Raw genomic sequence first — 20,299 nt, 5'->3', positions numbered from 1 at the left:
ACCTCACTTATTTGGAACTCAAAACACTCACGTATCTGACGAGCGACCCTACAAAGACCTCAGGCGGAAGGTGGCATGGCTTTACCTAATTTTCAGTTTTATTACTGAGCAGCAAACATACAAGCCATAAAAACCTGGACACAAACAAATGAACATATACAGGCTTGGCCCGCAATAGAAGTAAAATCCTGTAGTACTTCTTTATACTCCCTGCTCTGCGCTCCAATAAATGCAAGTTATCGCAAATATACTAATAACCCAATTGTGCTTTACTCACTCAGAATATGGAACCAATTTAGAAAGCAATTTAAGATGGAAAATCTTTTATCTGTGGCACCCCTGCAGGAGAACCACCTCTTTCAACCCTCGCAAACATATCCAGTTTTTAATACCTGGAAAAGATTTGGGATTAAAATGCTCAGAGATCTTTATATAGACAATATCTTTGCATCCTTTGAACAATTACGTTCCAAATTCAACCACCCAGGTACACATTTCTTTCACTATCTTCAAATTAGAAACTTTGTTAAACAGAAACTGCCCGATTTTCCTCATCTCGTACCCTCCACCATGCTGGAAGAAATACTGCTCAGTTTCGAGGAATTAGACACCATTTCCGCATTATATAAAATTTTATTAGAGTTCCTTCCTTTCAAAGATCCAAGAGGACAATGGGAAAAAGATCTCTTAATATATCAGAAGGTAGTGGAAGGTAGCATTGCAGAGAATTCACTCGAGCTCCATATGTGCAAAGCATTGAATTATTCAACAAAAAATTATATATCAAGCTCATCTGTCTCGCTTAAAACTGTCCAAAATGTTTCCAGGGCAAGATCCAACCTGCGAACGCTGCAACCAAGTTCCTGCCTCACTGGGTCACATGTTTTGGGCATGCACCAAATTAACATAATTTTGGACCAAAATTTTTAAGTGCCTTTCAGACAGCCTTGGTATCACAATCCCTCCTAACCCATCAACAGCTGTGTTCGGTGTTCTTCCAGACGGACTTGAAGTGGAGAAGGACAAGCAAACTGTGATTGCATTCACTACACTTTTGGCACGCAGACTTATTTTGTTAAATTGGAAAAATCCTAACTCTCCTCTGATAAGTCAGTGGGAAACCGATGTTTTATATTATTTGAAATTGGAAAAAATCAAATTCTCAGTTAGAGGATCTGTACAGATTTTTTTCAAAACCTGGCAGGATCTAATCAATAATATTTTAGAATAAGAAGAAATAATTATTTCTGCATTTCTTTCCCTTCTCCATTTTTTATTTATATATATATATATATATATATATATATATATAGGGCGGCACGGTGGCACAGTGGGTAGCGCTGCTGCCTCGCAGTTGGGAGACCTGGGGACCTGGGTTCGCTTCCCGGGTCCTCCCTGTGTGGAGTTTGCATGTTCTCCCCGTGTCTGCGTGGGTTTCCTCCGGGCGCTCCGGTTTCCTCCCACAGTCCAAAGACATGCTGGTTAGGTGGATTGGTGATTCTAAATTGGCCCTAGTGTGTGCTTGGTGTGTGGGTGTGTTTGTGTGTGTCCTGCGGTGGGTTGGCACCCTGCCCAGGATTGTTTCCTGCCTTGTGCCCTGTGTTGGCTGGGATTGGCTCCAGCAGACCCCCGTGACCCTGTGTTCGGATTCAGCGGGTTGGAAAATGGATGGATGGATATATATATATATATATATATATATATATATATATATATATGTATACATACATATACAGTATATATATATATATACAGTATATATATATATATATATATATATATATATATATATATATATATATATATATATATATATTCTATCTTTGTTTATTTTTGCCCTATTAAAAAGCCCTAAGCAATTCTCCTTTGGCCATGCTCTCCTTCTCAAGGGTGGGGTTTGATTTGTCTTCAATTCTTTTTTGTATAAATTGATCTATTTGTATGGAATGATTACAATAAAATCAATAAATAAAAAAAAAAAAAAAAATCTTCTAGCACTATTATACCATGGAAGACTCAAAGAGTGTCTGATCTAAAGAGAACATGCTGGAGAGCTGAGCGTAAATGGAGAAAAACTAAACTGATTATCCACTATGACAGTCATGTCAAACTCACTACCATTGGTGGGCCGCTTCGACAGCCATACGTGCGTCAGGGGGCCGCACTGTAACAAATACTATTATACAAAGTTACTGTAGCTTTCTTTCCAATACTGAAAACTTTAAAAAATGTAGCACTTAAAGTTTAAGGAAAAGCAATTTATTTCCATACAGTCTCCATACAACAGTGTGTGTCCTGCGGTGGGTTGGAACCCTGCCCAGGATTGGTTCCTGCCTTGTGCCCTGTGTTAGCTGGGATTGGCTCCAGCAGACCCCCCGTGTCCCTGTGTTCGGATTCAGCGGGTTGGAAAATGGATGGATGGATGGCATTTGTACTCCATCAACATTAATTATTTCCAGAGACATAATTTTGTCTATTTTTCCAGCGCATCGCGCACAAAAGCAAGGGAATGATGGGAGCACCAGAACTCTGCTCACATCGCATCGCTTCGTACCGCAAGTAGTAAGTCTGTGATAAGCGGAATAACGCTACAATTTGCACTCACAGGACGGAAGAACAATCCCGACTGCTTTTATATAGTGTCTTGATTGATATTCATTATATTATATTCATTGCTTATATAGGAGCCTTACAGTGTGAGATTTATTTCTTTTGTCCCGACACTTGGCATCTCTTGTTAGTAACCAGTTCGTCACTATCAGGCTTGAAATCTTGTGCAGCTGCAACTTTTATGAGGGATGAAAGGTGCTCGGCGGTAAGTCTTGAGCGATGTGGGGTTTTGGTAGCTTTCATTAACGAAAACAATTACTCACAAAGGTAAGTGCTTCTGAACATTGACAGTACTCTCGATGCCAACTTACGGATCTGCACATACGAGGGTGGCAGGTAAGCATACAAGCCTGGCACACCAACTTCGTTGTATTTTGCCTTCAGAATAGAATCTGACTGCACTTCAATCAATTCCATTTGGATATTCTCAGGCGCATTCTTAACGTTGTAACAGAACAGCGCAATGCCCTGTTTGTGTGAACTGAAATCACAAAAATGCTCACTGAATTCATTGCTCAGTAATTCAAGTTGGAAAACAAATCCTCCAAAAATCAAATTTTACTTTACTAAGTTTACTTCAAAGTTTCTATTGTAAAATAAGCCGATATGCAAAAAGCCACCTGACCTACAATAATTTTACAAACTCAAAATCACAAAAATATGTTAATAAACAACTCACCAACTTCTCGCGTCCACTTCAGATCTTCAGCTGTAGTCTGCACTAACTGTTCGTTACAATACTAGCACAAAATTACATGAAACTAGAGCAAAAAAACGTGAAAATATGCGGGCTATTACTACTCGTGATGGTCAGTTCTGCCCAGTGGCCAGTCTCAGCAGCCCAGTCAGTAGTGTAGCCTTAGCAGTGGCGGCTCTAGGCTCGTGGCGGCCCTGGGCAGAGAAAGAATCAGTGGCCCCTTCGCCTGGCAATGTCAATACGGTATCTTATGCACGGCGGATGGCCACATTCATTGCGGACACTGCATAGCCGCCTCGTGCTCATGACACGCTTCTATATACGCGTGTCCGTAACTTGAAAACCAAGTGGCAGCCCATGATATTCTCATTACGGCAGAACGTTATAATACTACATATAGCTTACTGCTCCGACTCTAGTGACATACGTAAATACAGGGTACTATTTAACAAGAAACACAATGTTTTTCGGCCACATTGCCGTCAGCTGTGTCGTTATTTTCTTTCTGTTTTATATTTAATATATATTGCCGTGGCGGCCCCTGGGATTTGGCGGCACTGTGCAGTTGCACAGTTTGCACATGTCTAAGGCCACCCCTGCTGCAGGCTAGCACTTCAGTTGTGATGCTGCGGCTCATTAACTTTGGTCAAGGCTCGTGGCTATACTAGCAGATGACGTTTCCGGTACCGTAATGCCATGGGAAAACGTGCTTTTGTCAGAAGGCAGAAGTAAGAAAAGTCAATAAGTAACACCGAAGATGCAGAATGATTCAATCACAAATGATAGTAATCATTTTGTACAAGTTCAGTGCTAACTAGGATCTGTCATGCGGGCCGCATGTTTGATATGCCTGCACTATGAGATATTGAAGGTTAAAGTAACAGAATTCAACATAGTCCGTCTTGAGAGGTGGTGTTATTTCTCTAGAATTATAAATAACAATGCTAGTAACCCCAGAGTCTTATTCTCTACAATTGATCTGCTAAACCCAGGTCACTCAATGGAATGCCTCCAAAAAACTTCCAGTGAAACTTGTGAGGCTTTTGCTGTATTTTTTTATCAAAAAATTAATGATATTAGAAATAATATAGTACATCTCTCCAATACTGATCCTCTTAAACCCTGGTACTCCATTATAAACAAATTAAATTCTTTCACCAGGATAGATTTACCTGATTTATATAAAATAATTTCTCAACTGAGACCATCCACCTGAGTCCTTGACCCAATTCAAACAAGTTTTTTCAAAGAAGTTTCTGACATGCTAATTGATAATATTCTTGACATAGTAAACTCATCATTAGATATGGGGATCTTCCCAGACTGTCTTAAGACTGCTGTAGTTAAACCCCTGCTCAAGAAAAATAATCTTGACTCCTCTGCTTTTGAAAATTTTAGACCTATTTCTAAACTGCCTTTCTTAAGTAAAATCCTAGAGAAGGCAGTCATTATACAGCTAAATGACCACCTAAATAAACATGCTATTCTTGATAAGTTTCATTCAGGTTTCAGAACAAATCACAGTACAGAAACTGCACTCATTAAAGTAGGAAATGACTTGCGGGTAAATGCAGACAGAGGCCATTTATCTGTTCTCATCCTCTTAGATCTGAGTGCTGCATTTGATACCATTGATCACAATATTCTTAGAAATCGTCTTAGTCAATGGGTGGGCCTCTGTGGCAGTGTCTTAAATTGGTTTGAGTCCTACCTGGCAGGTAGAAAATTCTTTGGCAGCTGTGGTAATTATACTTCAAAGACACATGATATTCTATATTGTGTTCCACAAAGCTCTATCCTGGGTCTGCTGCTCTTTTCGATTTACATGCTTCCATTAGGCCACATTATCTCGGGGCATAACGTGAGTTACGACGGCTATGCTGATGACACCCAACTGTATTTGTCAATAGCGCCTGATGACCCCGACACTCTTGATTCACTGACACAATGTCTTACTTGTGTTTCTGAATGGATGAGTAGTAATTTTCTCAAACTAACTAAGGAGAAAACAGAAATTTTAGTGATTGGCAAAAATGGATATAATGAGGTTATTAGAAATAAACTTGATGCATTAGAATTAAAAGACAAGATGGAGGTAAAGAATTTAGGGGTAACTATTGACTCTGACCTGAATTTTAAATCACATATTAATCAGATTACTAGGACAGCATTTTTTCACTTAAGAAATATAGCAAATGTTAGACCGCTTATAACATTGCAAGATCCTGAGAAATTAGTTCACACTTTTGTATAAACGTACTCATCTCAGGACTACCCACAAAAGACATCAATTGATTGCAACTAGTGCAGAATGCAGCTGCTAGATCTTAACCAGGAAAAGAAAATCCAAGCATATCTCCCCAGTTTTGATGTCACTACATTGGTTACTTGTGTCATTTAGAATTGACTTTAAAATACTGCTTATGGTTTACAAAGCCTTAAATAATCTCGCTCCATCCTATATTTCAGAATGTCTTTCACCTTACACTCCAAATTGTAACCTTAAATCTTCAAATGAGTGTCTGCTTAAAAATCCAAGAGCTAACCTTAAAAAAAGTGGTGAGGCAGCCTTCTGCTGTTAAGCACCTAAAATCTGGAATAGCTTGCCAATACGAATTTGCCAGGCTAATACAGTGGAGCATTTTAAAAAACTGCTAAAAACACATAACTTTAACATGGCTTTCTCATAGCTTCATTTTAGTTTAATCCTGATGCTCTGTATATTGAATTAAATATCATTATCATTTATGGTGGCTCTGAAATCCGTACTAACCCCTACTTTCTCTTCTGTTCTTTTTCCTGTTTTCTGTGGTGGCGATCTGCGTCACCACCACCTGATCAAAGCACTGTGATGTCCCTACATTGATGGATTAAAGGCCAGAAGTCCACATGATTGTCATCATCAAGTTCTTCCATGAACCCTGAATACAATGAGGACTGATTGAGGTCATTTATGTTAGGTAGAATGCCTAGAGGGGGCTGGGTGGTCTTGTGGCCTTGGAACCCCTGCAGATTTTTTTTCTCCAGCCATCTGGAGTTTTTTGTTGTTGTTTTTTTTCTGTCCTCCCTGGCTTTCGGACCTTACTTTTATTCTATGTTAATTAGTGTTCCCTAATTTTATTTTCTTATTTATTTTGTCTTTTTTCTCTTTATTCATCATGTAAAGCACTTTGAGCTACATCATTTGTATGAAAATTTGCTATATAAATAAATGTTGTTGTTATTGTTATTGTGGTGGAACATCAGCAGCGTGAGTAGGAGGCACAAAAACCTAATTACGACAAGACGAACAAACTCCACAAGTTTAAGAATTGGGATCGCGTGCTGGTGTTGATCCCATCCGATCCATAAATTCTGAGCCGAATGGCAAGGGCCAGCAGTGATAGAAGAGCTTATGTCTCCAGTGAATTGTCATAATTCCTGGGTGGTGGAAACCCATACAAATTTTGCATGTTAATCTTTTAAAGGAGTGGCATAACTGTTACGAAGTCCTGCTCACAGCCACAGCAGTCCCCCTGACTGAGGTCGCTATTAGGGACGACTTAACTGACACCCAGAAAGCAGAATTGCTATTGCTGATGAGGGGAATTCGGATGTCTTTTCGGCAGCACCTGGCAGAACGACGATTGCAGAACATAAGATTGTCACTCCACCTGGTGTTACTATACAGGTGGCCCCGTATCGCCTACCAGAGGCAATAAGGAAAGTGATACATGAGGAAGTCCAACAGATGCTCTAAGTAGGTGTTATTCGGTTGAACAAAAGCAAAATAGCGAAGTCCAATTGTAATAGTCTCAAAGTCAGGCAGTTCAGTTCTGTATTGATATTAGGCATTTGAATGAGATTTCCAAGTTTGATGCATACCCGATGCCGTATGTGGATGAGCTGTTGGAAAAGCTCTGGCAGACTTCATATCTCTCCACCCTTGACCTCACAAAGGGTTATTGCCAGGTCCCTTTGGAGGAGTCTAGTTGTGAGAAGACCGTGTTTGCCATTCTGGACAGGTTGTTTAAATTTACGGCACTCCTTTTTGGTCTTCATGGTGCACCGCTGACCTTTCAGTGAATGATGGATCATATACTGCGTCCCCATTCCACATACATGGGTGCCTATCTTGATGATGTGGTTATTTTCAGCAATAGCTGGGAATCTCATCTCGTCCGCTTTCAGGTAGTGCCGACAGGTTATGGCTGGCGGGGTTTGACAGCAAACCCTCAGAAAGGCTTGCTGGGTATGTCGGAAACCCATCATCTGGAATATTTCATGAGAAGGGTTTGCTCAAGCATCAAATGGACAAGGTTGGGGAGGTGCTTGCATATCCCCCTCACTGACTTGACAAAAGGCAGAAAGAATCGTAGTGTTGTCTGCTTGTAAGAGAGCTTTAGTGGACCTAAAACCCGCTTTATCATCATTCCCGGTTCTGCGCAATCCTGACTTTTTGAAGGAATTTATTCTGCAAATGGATGCTAGTGCTTTGGGTTTAAAAATATTGACAGTTGATCATACCATTCAAGGTAGTGGGGGGACAGTGGGGGGCACAAGTGAAGCAATGATCCAAGAGTATTAGCACCTACTATGGGATGGATGACATGCTGGTTGCATTTGCTTTGTTGAAGTCTTTAGCTAAAATAAATATTCCCTGAGGATATAAATGCTCGTTTTCTGTAATAATGTTGTACATATAATCCAGCGCATTGTTTGTTGCAGAGGAATATAAACAGCAATCAAAAAAAACACCAGTGAGGTCACTCGAAAGAAAATGGATAATGGTTGATCAATAAATATTATACCCTTGATTTAAATACTGATAAGGTATTCTTATGCTACCTGAAAGAACAGGAGTATGTTTAAGGACCCTGTAGCCTACATTAATGTTGGGGATTGTAACAAGGCCTGTGTCTTGTAAGGACAGCATGTGTATTAGAATGTTACAGTAAGTTCTGTTATTTTAAAAATTAATAAAGTAGGAAGATTTTGAAACCAGTCTTAAGTTTAACTTAAAAAGCAACACAGAAACTTACAAAGAGAAGTTACATGGTCATACTTCCTAATTCTATTCAGGATACTTACAAAAGTATTTTGAATGAACTCCAGGCAGGAAATAGAATGATTTGAGCTGACTGTGAATAAAGCATTTTAATAGTCAATTATACTTGTCTGTATCTTGCATAGTGAAAACGAATGTTGAATTTACTAAGTTCCTTGACTGGAACAAGAAGTACAGTAATGAGTACCAAAGATAACACTTAATTTGCTAGTGCAATTTAACAAAGTTGAAATTTAAGTCCTTGGTCTACTTTTATTCAAGTTTGAGGACAAATATTTATCATTCACTCATGATTTAAAATATATGAAACAGCTAATAATGTGACACAATAAGAGACCCCTTTTCAGTTTTTAGTTAAGTACAGGCAGGTGCCAGCCAAATATAAGTAAAAATAAATGTCATGTTTTTCCAAAGATATCTCCAGATTGCAAAAAAAACAAAAACCTGAGAAACAGTTTTGTCTCCAGTACTCGGTCCTAAAGGAAAGAATACTGTATTTAATTTAAGGAGTTCTGTCATCATATTTTTGCACACATCACTGAAAGTAACTTTTAATTATGAACGTGGACACATTTGTTGGTACTCCTTCACAAAAAAGAAGAAGCCACAATTGTCTCTTAAAATAACTTGAAACTGACAAAAGTAATTAGAACTCGCCATTGTTTATTCCGAATTTAAGAAAAATCAGACTTTGCTTTTAGGGCTTTGATTCAACAGAATATTTCAAATATTAACACAAATGAAAATGACATGGACAAAAATGATGGACCCCTTAACCCAATATTTTCTTGCACAACCTTTAGAGGCAATCACAGCAAACAAGCTATTCCTGGAGCCCTCAATGAAACTTCTACATGTGTCAGCAGGTAGTTTGGCCCTCCCTTCCTGAGCAAACTGCCCCAGCTGTGTCAGGCATGAAGGGTGCCTTTTCCAGACTGAAAGTTTCTGTACTTTCCATAGATGTTAAACAGAATTCAAACCAGGGTTCATAGAAGGTCACTTCAGAATAGACTAATGTTTTGTTCTTAGCCATTATGGAAGATGGCCAGGGCAGTTGACTGGCCAAGACGCCTCCACGTTGGGATGATTGGGGTAGCAAGTGTGGCCAGAGCATTATCTTCCCTGAAACGCTAGATGGCAGCCCACCTGGGTTACAGCGGTGCCTTGGACTCCCGCAGGGCTTCGTGGGAGTTGAAGTTTGATGCAGCCCTGTTCGGATCCATGGGTGCCACCAGGGGTGCTACAATTACTGCTGAGCCCTGGAGAGCAGCTCTTCCGCCACACCCGGAAGTGCTACTGGAAACATATCAGACACCTGGAGCACTTCCAGGTGCCCTATTATAAGGGGCCAGCAGACACTACTCCGGGAGCCAGAGTCGGGTGGAGGAGGACGAAGCCTGCTGAGGAGGAATGGAGGAGAAAGAGAGAAAGAAGGACTGGGAGAAAAGAGAGTGAGAGACAAAGAGAGAAGAAAAGAGGAAAGAAAGTGTGTGTTTGGGCTGTTGGAGACACTGAACTATACATAAATCATGTGTGCTTTTTGTACTTGTGCCTCCAGCTTCTGTCTGTGTCGGGGTTAGCCTTTACACCACTCCTGGGTTCTTTTTAGCTGTGTGCTTTAGATCATTATCTTGTTGGAGGATCCATGACCTGCAACTTAGAAAGAGCTTTCTGACACTGTACAGTATGTTTTGCTCCAAAATGTCTTGATAGTCTTAAGATTCCATTGTTCCCTGTACAGACTCAAGGCACACTTGTGCCGGACGCAGCAAAAGAGTCACAAAACACAACAAAGCCTCCTCAATGTTTTACAGTAAGTATGATATTCTTTTGTTTAAAAGCTTCACTTTTTTCATCTATGCACAAAAAGCTGATGTGACTTGCCAGAAAGCTCAAATTTTATCTCATCTGTCCAAAGTACATTCTCCCAGAGGTATGGTAGCTTGTCAATATGCAAAACGCCTTGATAATGGGAATGGCGCTATATAAATAAAATGTATTGTTATTATTATTATTAAAGTTCAGTCCAGCTTTTTTGTTTTTCTTTCAACAGTGGAGTCCTCCTGGGTCTTCTTCCATTGAGTAGAATTGTTACTCAAAAAATGACTAATGGTGTGAACAGATGTTGGGGGACCCTGACCCTGGAATTCAGCTTATATCTCTTGGGAAGTTGTCTTTGGCTTTTTGTCTACCATTCTCACTATTCTTTGCCCATACTAGGGTTGATTTTACTTTGCAGCCATGCCCACATAGGTTGGCTTCAGTGCAATGGACCTTAAACTTCTTAATAATATTTACATACTGTATGTTGTCACAGGGATATCAGACTGCTTGAAGATGGTCTTAGACCTTTTGCCTTTAACGTGGTTGTCTATCATTTTCTTTCTGATCTCCTCAGACAACTCCTTTGCTTTCTCTGGTCCATGTTAAGTGTGTGAAACACAATGACACCAAATAGCAGAGTGACTACATTTCTCCATGTAAATAGGCTGAATGACTGATAGCAAGATTAAAGACTTGTGTGATACTAATTAAAGAAAACAGCTAGTTTGAAGAAAAAAAACCACTCTAATCCAATTATTTATCTTTTCTAGGGGTACCAACAAATGTGTCCAGGCCATTTTAGAATATCTTTGCAGAATAAACAATACTTTATATCTTTTCACACTTGCTTTGCCTTACTCAATGACATATCAAAGGCATGCAGGTATACATAAGACAATTGCTTTTAATTTAATTAATTTTCAGGAGGCATATAGTACTTTTTAATGAGCTGTAATGGTACCAACAAATTCGTCCACATCTATATAATTAACACCCATATTATAATAGAATGTTGAGGGTAAAGCTGTGTTCAAACCTAAAAGCAAAATGCTGTAGTATTTATTGCATCAGAAATGACTAGCATACAGTTCTTACCACATATTAAGACTAACTGTGTTATTAATGACCTAGAAACAAGGAACTGTTCAAAATAAATGTAGATTTTTCAGATGACATTAAAACCACAGGGCTAATGTTTTTTCAAGAGTGTTATCAAAAAAATGATTCTATATGTTTTGACACTTAAGTACATTCAATGTACTTAAGTGCATTCAGATGTAATTCAAATAATTTCCCCCCAAAAAATGTATTATATATTAAAATGCTACATCAAGTATACATGCTGCAAACATAGGTCAGGGAATGGTCTATGTAAGCGCTTTGTAGAAAGATTGAGAGAACCACACCGACATTCAGAGCACACCTGTGAAGTATGGAAAATGTAATAATGATAACCTGGAATGTATTTTAAGTGTCCAGTAAATATTCAAGAGTGATAACAGAAAATATGCCAAGGAAGACACCAAGGTCAAAAGTTAGGAAAACATGATTCCCTTCTGAGAGGGTGGGACATTGCTAGTTAGCCTTGAAACGTTCTGGAGATACAGCTCTCTGAAGGCTGCTTACCAGAGGATGGTCTAACCTCGAGGTCTTGTGTAGCTACAGAAAACCACCCCATAGGTAGCACAGATTTATTGACTTCTCCTTACTACACATTAGGGGACCTTAGAGCTGTTGGGTATGTTTTGCAAAGACTCAGTGCTGGGAGGACGAAAGGGTTGGAACCTGAAATGCAGAAAAATGACAGATGCCAGGTAAAATGCTTTTATGGTCTTGAAGAGGTGTGAAAGTAGGGGCTCAAAATTTTACAGCATCAAGTACTTTTGTTTTATTCATCTCTTCCTTGTATATTTTTATGACAATGGAAGCACCCATTTCAACATGTTTAGACACTTCTTAGAGTTATTCTGAATGAGAAAAGACACATGAATGCTTCTGTATCACGTTTAAAATTCCATGAAGACATATTTTAAACACTGTGACACTGCAATATAATACAAATAAAAATCAATAAGAATACTGTTATTAACTTTACACAAAACATTGTTTTATATATATATATATATATATATATATATATTTCTTTTGAAGTACAGTATAAAAAATACAATGCAAAATACAAAGCTGTTGAATATTACATGCAATGTACTCAATAAAATATTGGAGTAGGCAGAAACGACAGTAAGACAAGACAACTGGTATTGAAGTTATCTGTGTTGGATAGAACTGGTTATACACTTGTAAAAAAAGGAATCTCACCTTTTGTAGTAACAAGAACATTTTTTGTTAAGCCATCAATAACCACTTCTGTTCATGTATGTATCCTTTTGGCCTTATTCTCTACACCTACATCACAATGCAGTTCTGAAACAGCGCACTGTTTTTTCATTCTGTACATCTAAACCATATCCGACTATATCTGCTTCACCATAAATTCTTACTTTCAAATCATAATTTGCCTTATTTCCCATACTGAAATATTGGATATTCAACAGCTAATTATTCCCACACCCTTTTTAATTTTGGTTTATTGTTCATCTTAAACTGGTCTGTCTCAACTGCACACACAATAAAATTCCTCATACAACATGTATAATTATTTCCCTTATACCAGAGATGTGCCTTTACAAATTACAATGGAGACAGCTACTGACACTGCTTCTGTGCTAGTCTCATCTATTGAGACATTTAATTTACAGTATTCAGTGCTCATATCAGTTTGATCAAATATTGAAAAAGGATACAATTTATAACATTTCTAAAAGCATGGTCCCAAAATTGGGGCTATGAAATTTAAAAAAATAAAACCCTAGTGATTTACTGTAACAACAAAAAGAAAAACAAGTCCTAAATTTTTATTCCATGCTACCCGGTGTGCATATTGTCAAAGAGCAGATTAATGGATAACTTATTAAACTTAATGCTCAAGGTAAAATGTCAGTCGTTTATACTGCTTTTATCCTGTGATATGCATATCATTTATTATAACATTTCATTCCATCAATCATTAACATGTACAACATTTTTAAAAAGGATAAATATACTTTGACATATTTCTTTTCCTGGATAGTTAACTTAATTAAAAGCAAAAATCTGCAGTATTGATATTCTTTAGTGCACACCAGGAATCTACTGGTACAAGTCTATATTTTCTATATTTTTGTCAATTCAGTAATTCAAACTCTAGCATACATATTGGCTTTAATGGCACCCCCTTCCAAAGGTGTTTTATATATATGCATAGGTCTGATCACAATCTGATATTTGGGTGGTTACCTACCAGATAACGTTTGTGGTTGGTCGGTCAGTCGGCAGACATCCGCTACGTCCTCTCAGTTTCGAGAAACAGACAACTGGTCGACCAACAACAAGTGTTACCTGGTAGGTAACCACTCAAATATCCGATTGTGATCAGACCTATGCATGCAATACTCCAATCTACACCCTGTCAAGTAAGCGAACCAGCTGCCGTGGCACAATGTCTAAGGCTCTGCCTCGGGTGCTGATGTTGAAGCAAAAGTGCATAAACTTGAGGAGCCCCAATTAGGGCTAAACAAATGTGGTGTACTCTTTGTATAATTTGGCAGGTACTACATAACAATGCTAGTAATCCCAGAGTCTTGTTCTCTACAATTGATCGTCTTCTAAATCCAGGTCACTCAATGGAATGCTGTTTATTAAAGCAGCGCTGCAATTTATGGAGGAAACTATGATTTGGTCTGCTAGAAATGAATAAGAAAATAAAATAAAAAAAAGAACATCAAACAAATTTCTCTCTCAAAAGAAATGGAGACATATAACCATCATCTTCAAACTATGAAATCTTCATGCAGAATTAGAATATACAAAACATTAGCAAGCAGAAAATGATCAACAGCAAAACATCACAAAACACATGGTCTACTCATGCAAACACCTACACTCAAGCAGTGTTAATTTGCAATCTCCTATTCACCTAATATTCACTCCGAGCATCATTGTGGGTACAAGAGGAAAACCTGAGTATCCAGGTGAAAACTCATACAGATATAGGGACAATGTGCAAACTCCAAATGGAAAATGACTATGTAGGTGCAGGATTTGAACCCCTGAAGCAGTGTCTATGATGTAATAAGAATCTACTACATATAGATAACAAAACAAAAATATTTTACTTTACACAGGCAGCAAAATGTTACTTTTTGAATACCTCCTTGGTCTAGTCTGAATTTCATACCACTCTGACTTATTACCAGCTTCATCTATTACATTACATATTTAGGAATATCACCTTTAAGAAAACAAAATCTCAGGTAATTACTTGAAATGATAATGTAATATTGAAATCATTCCAATTGTAGCTTTATATTTCTCAAAATAGCATTTATCTGAATAAATGCAACAATTTAACCAAGAAAGAGCTCTATGCTGAAGTAATTCACTCACTGAACCTTAATTTTAATAATTGTTAGAATACAGAAGATATGGTCAATACATGTCATCAAAAAACTCCACACGTAGGATTTACATTCCATGAATATCTGCTATTGAAATTTTTTTATCTACCTGTATATATTCCATATATTTTGCAATTTATATCATCCGCGATGGAGATGTCTTGGGGTCCCCTGTGACTGTAGGTTTTTATTCCAACCAATTTCACAATGCATCATTCTTACTTTATCTCATTGTTTAGTGAGCTGTCTCTTTTTATTTCTTATTCTAAAAAAATCTGAAATATTTGTATTTTTGCCAGAATTTCAAATGGTAAAATTTCCTTTGCCATTTTTTACTTGATCCTTTTCTATAGAGTTTGCTTCTTTAATCATATTTAAATGCTGACAATACACAGTTCTATTACTTTGGTGCCACATTCACTTATCTGCTCATCTGTAAGAAAAATTGCTTAATGAGCAGACAAATCAAAATGGCGGTGAAGAAATTACTTCTATTTAGCATTCAATGTTGTCTGCACTGCTCATTACTAATCATCAGCATTTGGATATAGTTAAAGGAGCAATCTCTTTTGACAAGAGTCCATTAAAAATGGCTAAAAATATAAGCAACTAAAGCTAAGGCAAAGAATATGAATATTTTCAATTTCTTAGAAATATTTGCAAGGCTACATAATTACACAATGAGATCAAATACAGGTAAGACTAATGAACTGACTGTGAAATTGGTTGTGACACATACCTGCAGCCAAGGTGGTCTCCAGGCCTGAACTTGAAAACCACTGCTTTACAGATTTTTAGATATACAGGATTCCTCTCTAACATTGTATAACAGTAAAATTACTTTCTGTGTTTTCAAAATACTGCCAATAAGTTTGCTATACATAGATGCAAGTCTTTACTCCATAAAACTATAACTGGACACTGGACACAAATGACAAAAATATGAAAAAGCATTTTTGTTTCCCATAGATGTAGTTAATTAAAACATGTGCAGTGAAAAACTAAATATCTCAAAAGAGAAAAAAGAAAGGGTTCCTTGATGGCAGTATGTTTTTATTGAGGCCCTTTTATTAATTAGAAGTCAGCTCAAGCTTTAATTTGCATGTCAATTGAGTAGCTAGCTTCAACTCTCAAGTACTTGCCGTTGCACATATTTTTATTTTTGAGAAAATTGAGAACATAATTAACAAACAAACCTGGATTTTCAACTACACTCCTCATCACTTTCTGTATCATTATCTCAAAAGTGTATTTATTACACATAATTATGTGTAAATAATATAAAATTAGTTGATCCATTATTCCTTAAATTGATACTTACATCTCATTGCTAAAAAGCCAACAAGCAAAGAATCAAGCAAGAAGGAATAAAGACAATGACTTGTGAAACAAAGGCTAAAATTGCAAAGAGCTTTAAAAGCTCTTAAAATTGCAAATCTTTTAAAAAGTTATAAAGGGTGACATCCAATTAAACTACGAGTTTAATTAATAGAAAGATTTAGCAAATAACAACAAACTGTCTGGAATGTAAACTTACTGCTACTCTGGGGACTGGAGACCCCTGAAGAGAAAAAAAAGAAACAACCATGATTGACTTACATCAAGTAGAGTGTGGAGGTGCTGATCCTGGAAGACACTATGCAGAAAGTCCAAGTCCTTCTCGCTACAGTCTGTCAGAGCATGGATCTCTTCTAGGCTGTCTAGCACCTGTGAAACAGCCCCTGAGAGTGGACAAATACAAAAAGCATTCACTGCATATTACTAAACAGCAGTCACTTAAATAAGAATGACCTTTGACTGGTATTTGTGCTTTTATCTGTGTGTGACTGCACCTGTAACAAACTTAAATATTTCTCTAACAAAAAAGTAAATAAGGGGTCTCTAATATTCCTTGTGAAACTGACATACCTATTTAAAAATTAAAATTGTTTTGCCTTAGTTGCTTATGAACCTGTAAAATTCACATAGAATAGCTTTGAAGGGTGCAAGAAAAGTTTAATATTTTTTCATGAAGTAAACAATATAATTAAAATAATAATTTTCAGAAAAGAGTAGAAAATATCCTTGGAAAGTAACACAAAGTGTTTTATGATACGCTTCATAAACAAATCTCAAGGAAATTTAGCATAAAACAGATATTACCATAAAATAACAGAGAATAAAGAAAGAAAATAAGAAAAGTCTGTTAAACCTTACATGACAATAAATAGGCCTCCTAAAACTTAATTTAAATAGGTGTTCAACAGTTGTAAGGATGGAACTTGAAGATAAATTAATATCTATAAAGAAAACAAAAAAATAGCTGGTTTCTATTTGATTCACATACAGTGCCATCCACTATTATTAGCACCCCTTGTAAAAACTAGTAAGATGGGTTAGAAAAAAATCACTGTTTGCTAAAGAACCGTCATCTTGCACTGAAAAAATGAGAAACATCTGACTTTTAATTGAAACAAGTTCATTCAAAGAAAAACAAAGCCCTCATCATGAGATTTATATTTTTAACAAAAATACATTCTTACAAATTTTTACAAGGGGTGCCAATAATAGTAGTATTTACTAACTACTAATTATATACTTAACTAAAACAGGAAAAAAACTATGTCTAATTAATGGAGGTATTTATGCCAGATGATTACAGGTATTTACTTAATCATAGATGTTTAATTTGCAACTTTTGAATGACGACAGAAGTTGTGGTTGTAAAATCTATTGTTCTTAATGGCTTAATCATTGAACCAATGCCTTGCTAATTGACAAGTTTTCTGACCACAGTTACACGAAGCATGTTCATAACAGAAAGTACATACACATTGTTAATAGGGAAGAGATGGAATCCAGCAATATGTGAAATGAGAAAATGAAAAGTTCTAGCTAGAAGTCTGAGTAAAACCAGAGCAAGATAAACAATCAAAAACAGTCAATTCCGTTTGAGCAGTTCTATACACAAAGTACAGTACGTTTTGGCAGAAGAGAAAAAATTCCTGATCAACATTTATGCTTTGTCCCTTTTAAAGGGAGCAAACAACAATGTATTGTGTATACCATCTGATCAAGGCACCATGTAGTCCCTACATTGATGGACTGAAGGCAGTACCCCAGATGTCCACATGACCATCATCATCAAATTCTTTCACGTGAAGTCTGAAAACCATGAAGACTGATTTAGATCAATTATATTAAGTAGAATGCCCAGTGTGAACTGGGCGGTCTCTTGGCCTTGGAACCCCTACAGATATTGTTTTTTTTTTTATCCAGCCCATCTGTAGTTTTTTTTTTCTTTTTTTCTATACTTTTGGCCAGCTGCCCTTACTTAATTCTTTGTTACTTAGTATTGCCTAATCTTATTTTTGTTTCATATAAACTTTTCTTTCTTCATCTTGTAAATCACTTTGAGCTACATCATTTGTATGAAAATGCACTATACAAATAAATGTTGTTGTTGTTGTAAAGTACTATTTTAGTGGCATCAAGGGGCTTATAAGGCAATTACATTTACTGTAGTACCTTGAGGCTTAAACTACATGTAGATTAATCTATTTTTCTGTAAGATTACAAAAATGTATATAATTAGCTTAGATAAAATAAAATCCATTTACCTGTATAGTGATTGAAACTGTGCAATCTGTTTATTGTATATTAAATATTTTTCAGCCAATGAAATATGCTCTGGTTTACTTATTATCTTCAATACACATATGAATAAAACATCATATCTAAGACAGTCGTTAAAGTGACACTACAAAAGAGCACTAACTTTTCAACAAATGAAAAAAAAAAAAAAAGTCCAGGTTGAGTGGAAATCAAAAATCTTCCCCTCTTTCCAAACCAACAGTCTGAGTAATCAAAATGTTAAGAGAAGAAAATTGCCATGATTTATTTAAATCTATAAAAAGACTGTGTAATATATGTATGATGCCTTACTTGAAATATTAATTTCTCTGTTGACCACAATATTACAAGAATACAGGACAACAGAAAGATTATAAATGTCCATTAAGGCCTGATGAGCTATGTATTATATCAAGCAGCATCTACTCTTCAAAACATTTCTTCAATATTTTCACAATTAACACTTCTAAAACAAATGAGACAGAAAGTGAGAGATTATCAATGCATTGCTGGAACATTGTGCTTTGTCAAATTAACCTCAGAAACTTTTCCTGATGCAAGTTAAATAATCATCTGCATAGACTCCAATTATACAGACCATTGTTCCATTCTTGAATACTCCTGATGATAGTAAAATGTGTCAAGCTAAGGGCTGTATAATGAGGACAAAAACAAAAGGTGTAAGTGGGAAAATCTGCCTTGTTTCATTAGAAAAAAGTTGATTGATACTTCGACTTTCGCGGCTTCACTCTATCACGGATTTTATATGTAAGCATATTTAAATATATATCTCAGATTTTTTGCTGGTTTGCGGATTTCTGCGGACAATGGGTCTTTTAATTTCTGGTACATGCTTCCTCAGTTGGTTTGCCCAGTTGACTTCATACAAGGGACGCTATTGGCAGATGGCTGAGAAGCTACCCAACCAGAGCGCGTATTACATATTAAACTCCTCAAATATATTGTGAGCACGGGGGCTGTTTGCACCCCTAGAGGATACGGCTGCTCGTCTAAAAATGCTGAAAGATTACCTTCACATTGCTCTCTTCCTTGCTGGGCTTACATATGGCTGCTTTGTCAAGCGATATGCTTCCCGCACTGTGCTTCGCATACTTAAAAGATCAAACAGCACGTATTGATTTTTGATTGTCTGCTTTTCTCTCTCTCTCTCTCGCTCTGACATTCTCTGCTCCTGACGGAGGGGGTATGAGCAGGGGGGCTGTTCACACCCCTAGAGGATACGGATGCTCGTCTAAAAATGCTGAAAGATTACCTTCACGTTGCTCCCTTCTGTGCAGCTGCTTTGTCAAGCGACATGCTTCCTGCACGGTGCTTCGCATACTTAAAAGCTCGAAGGGCACGTATTGATTTTTGATTGTTTGTTTTTCTCGGTCTGTCTCTCTCTCTCTCTGATATTCTCTGCTCCTGACGGAGGGGGTGTGAGCAGAGGGGCTGTTCACACACTGGCCTAGAGGATACGGACGCTCCTCTAAAAAATGCTGAAAGACTACCTTTACATTGTACATCCTTGGAGCTGCTTTGTCTGGCGGTGCTTCGCATACTTAAAAGCCAAACAGCCCTATTGATTTTTGTTTGCTTTTTTCTCTCTCTCTCTGACATTCTCTGCTCCTGACGCGTACTCCTTTGAAGAGGAAGATATGTTTGCATTCTTTTAATTGTGAGACGGAACTGTCATCTCTGTCTTGTCATGGAGCACAGTTTAAACTTTTGAAAAAGAGATAAATGTTTGTTTGCAGTGTTTGAATAAAGTTCCTGTCTCTCTACAACCTCCTGTGTTTCTATGCAAATCTGTGACCCAAGCATGACAATATAAAAATAACCATATAAACATATGGTTTCTACTTCGCGGATTTTCACCTTTCGCGGGGGGTTCTGGAACACAACCCCCACGATCAAGGAGGGATTACTGTACATGAATCTCAGACTTAAATTCATGCAAAACATCTGACAAATATAACCAGTGAACTCAGGAAAATGACATTAAGACCTAAT

At 37.2% G+C, this 20,299-nt stretch overlaps 1 protein-coding gene across 15 annotated transcripts in view; it reads right to left on the bottom strand.

The window, feature by feature from the left end:
• The window catches only part of caska (calcium/calmodulin-dependent serine protein kinase a), a 664,459-nt gene that overhangs the window by 144,988 nt on the left and 499,172 nt on the right, over positions 1-20,299 (bottom strand). For all 15 annotated transcript variants that reach the window (XM_051926109.1, XM_051926105.1, XM_051926112.1 and 12 more), the window contains one exon: positions 16,274-16,395. In XM_051926109.1, coding sequence (XP_051782069.1) covers positions 16,274-16,395 — 122 coding nt within the window. The remainder of the gene's footprint in view (positions 1-16,273; positions 16,396-20,299) is intronic.

This window comes from Erpetoichthys calabaricus, chromosome 4 (assembly GCF_900747795.2).
Source record: "Erpetoichthys calabaricus chromosome 4, fErpCal1.3, whole genome shotgun sequence".
In the NCBI taxonomy this organism is placed as follows: domain Eukaryota; kingdom Metazoa; phylum Chordata; class Cladistia; order Polypteriformes; family Polypteridae; genus Erpetoichthys; species Erpetoichthys calabaricus.
Note: the sequence above shows the minus strand (reverse complement) of the source record. Positions and strands in the feature narration are given on the sequence as shown.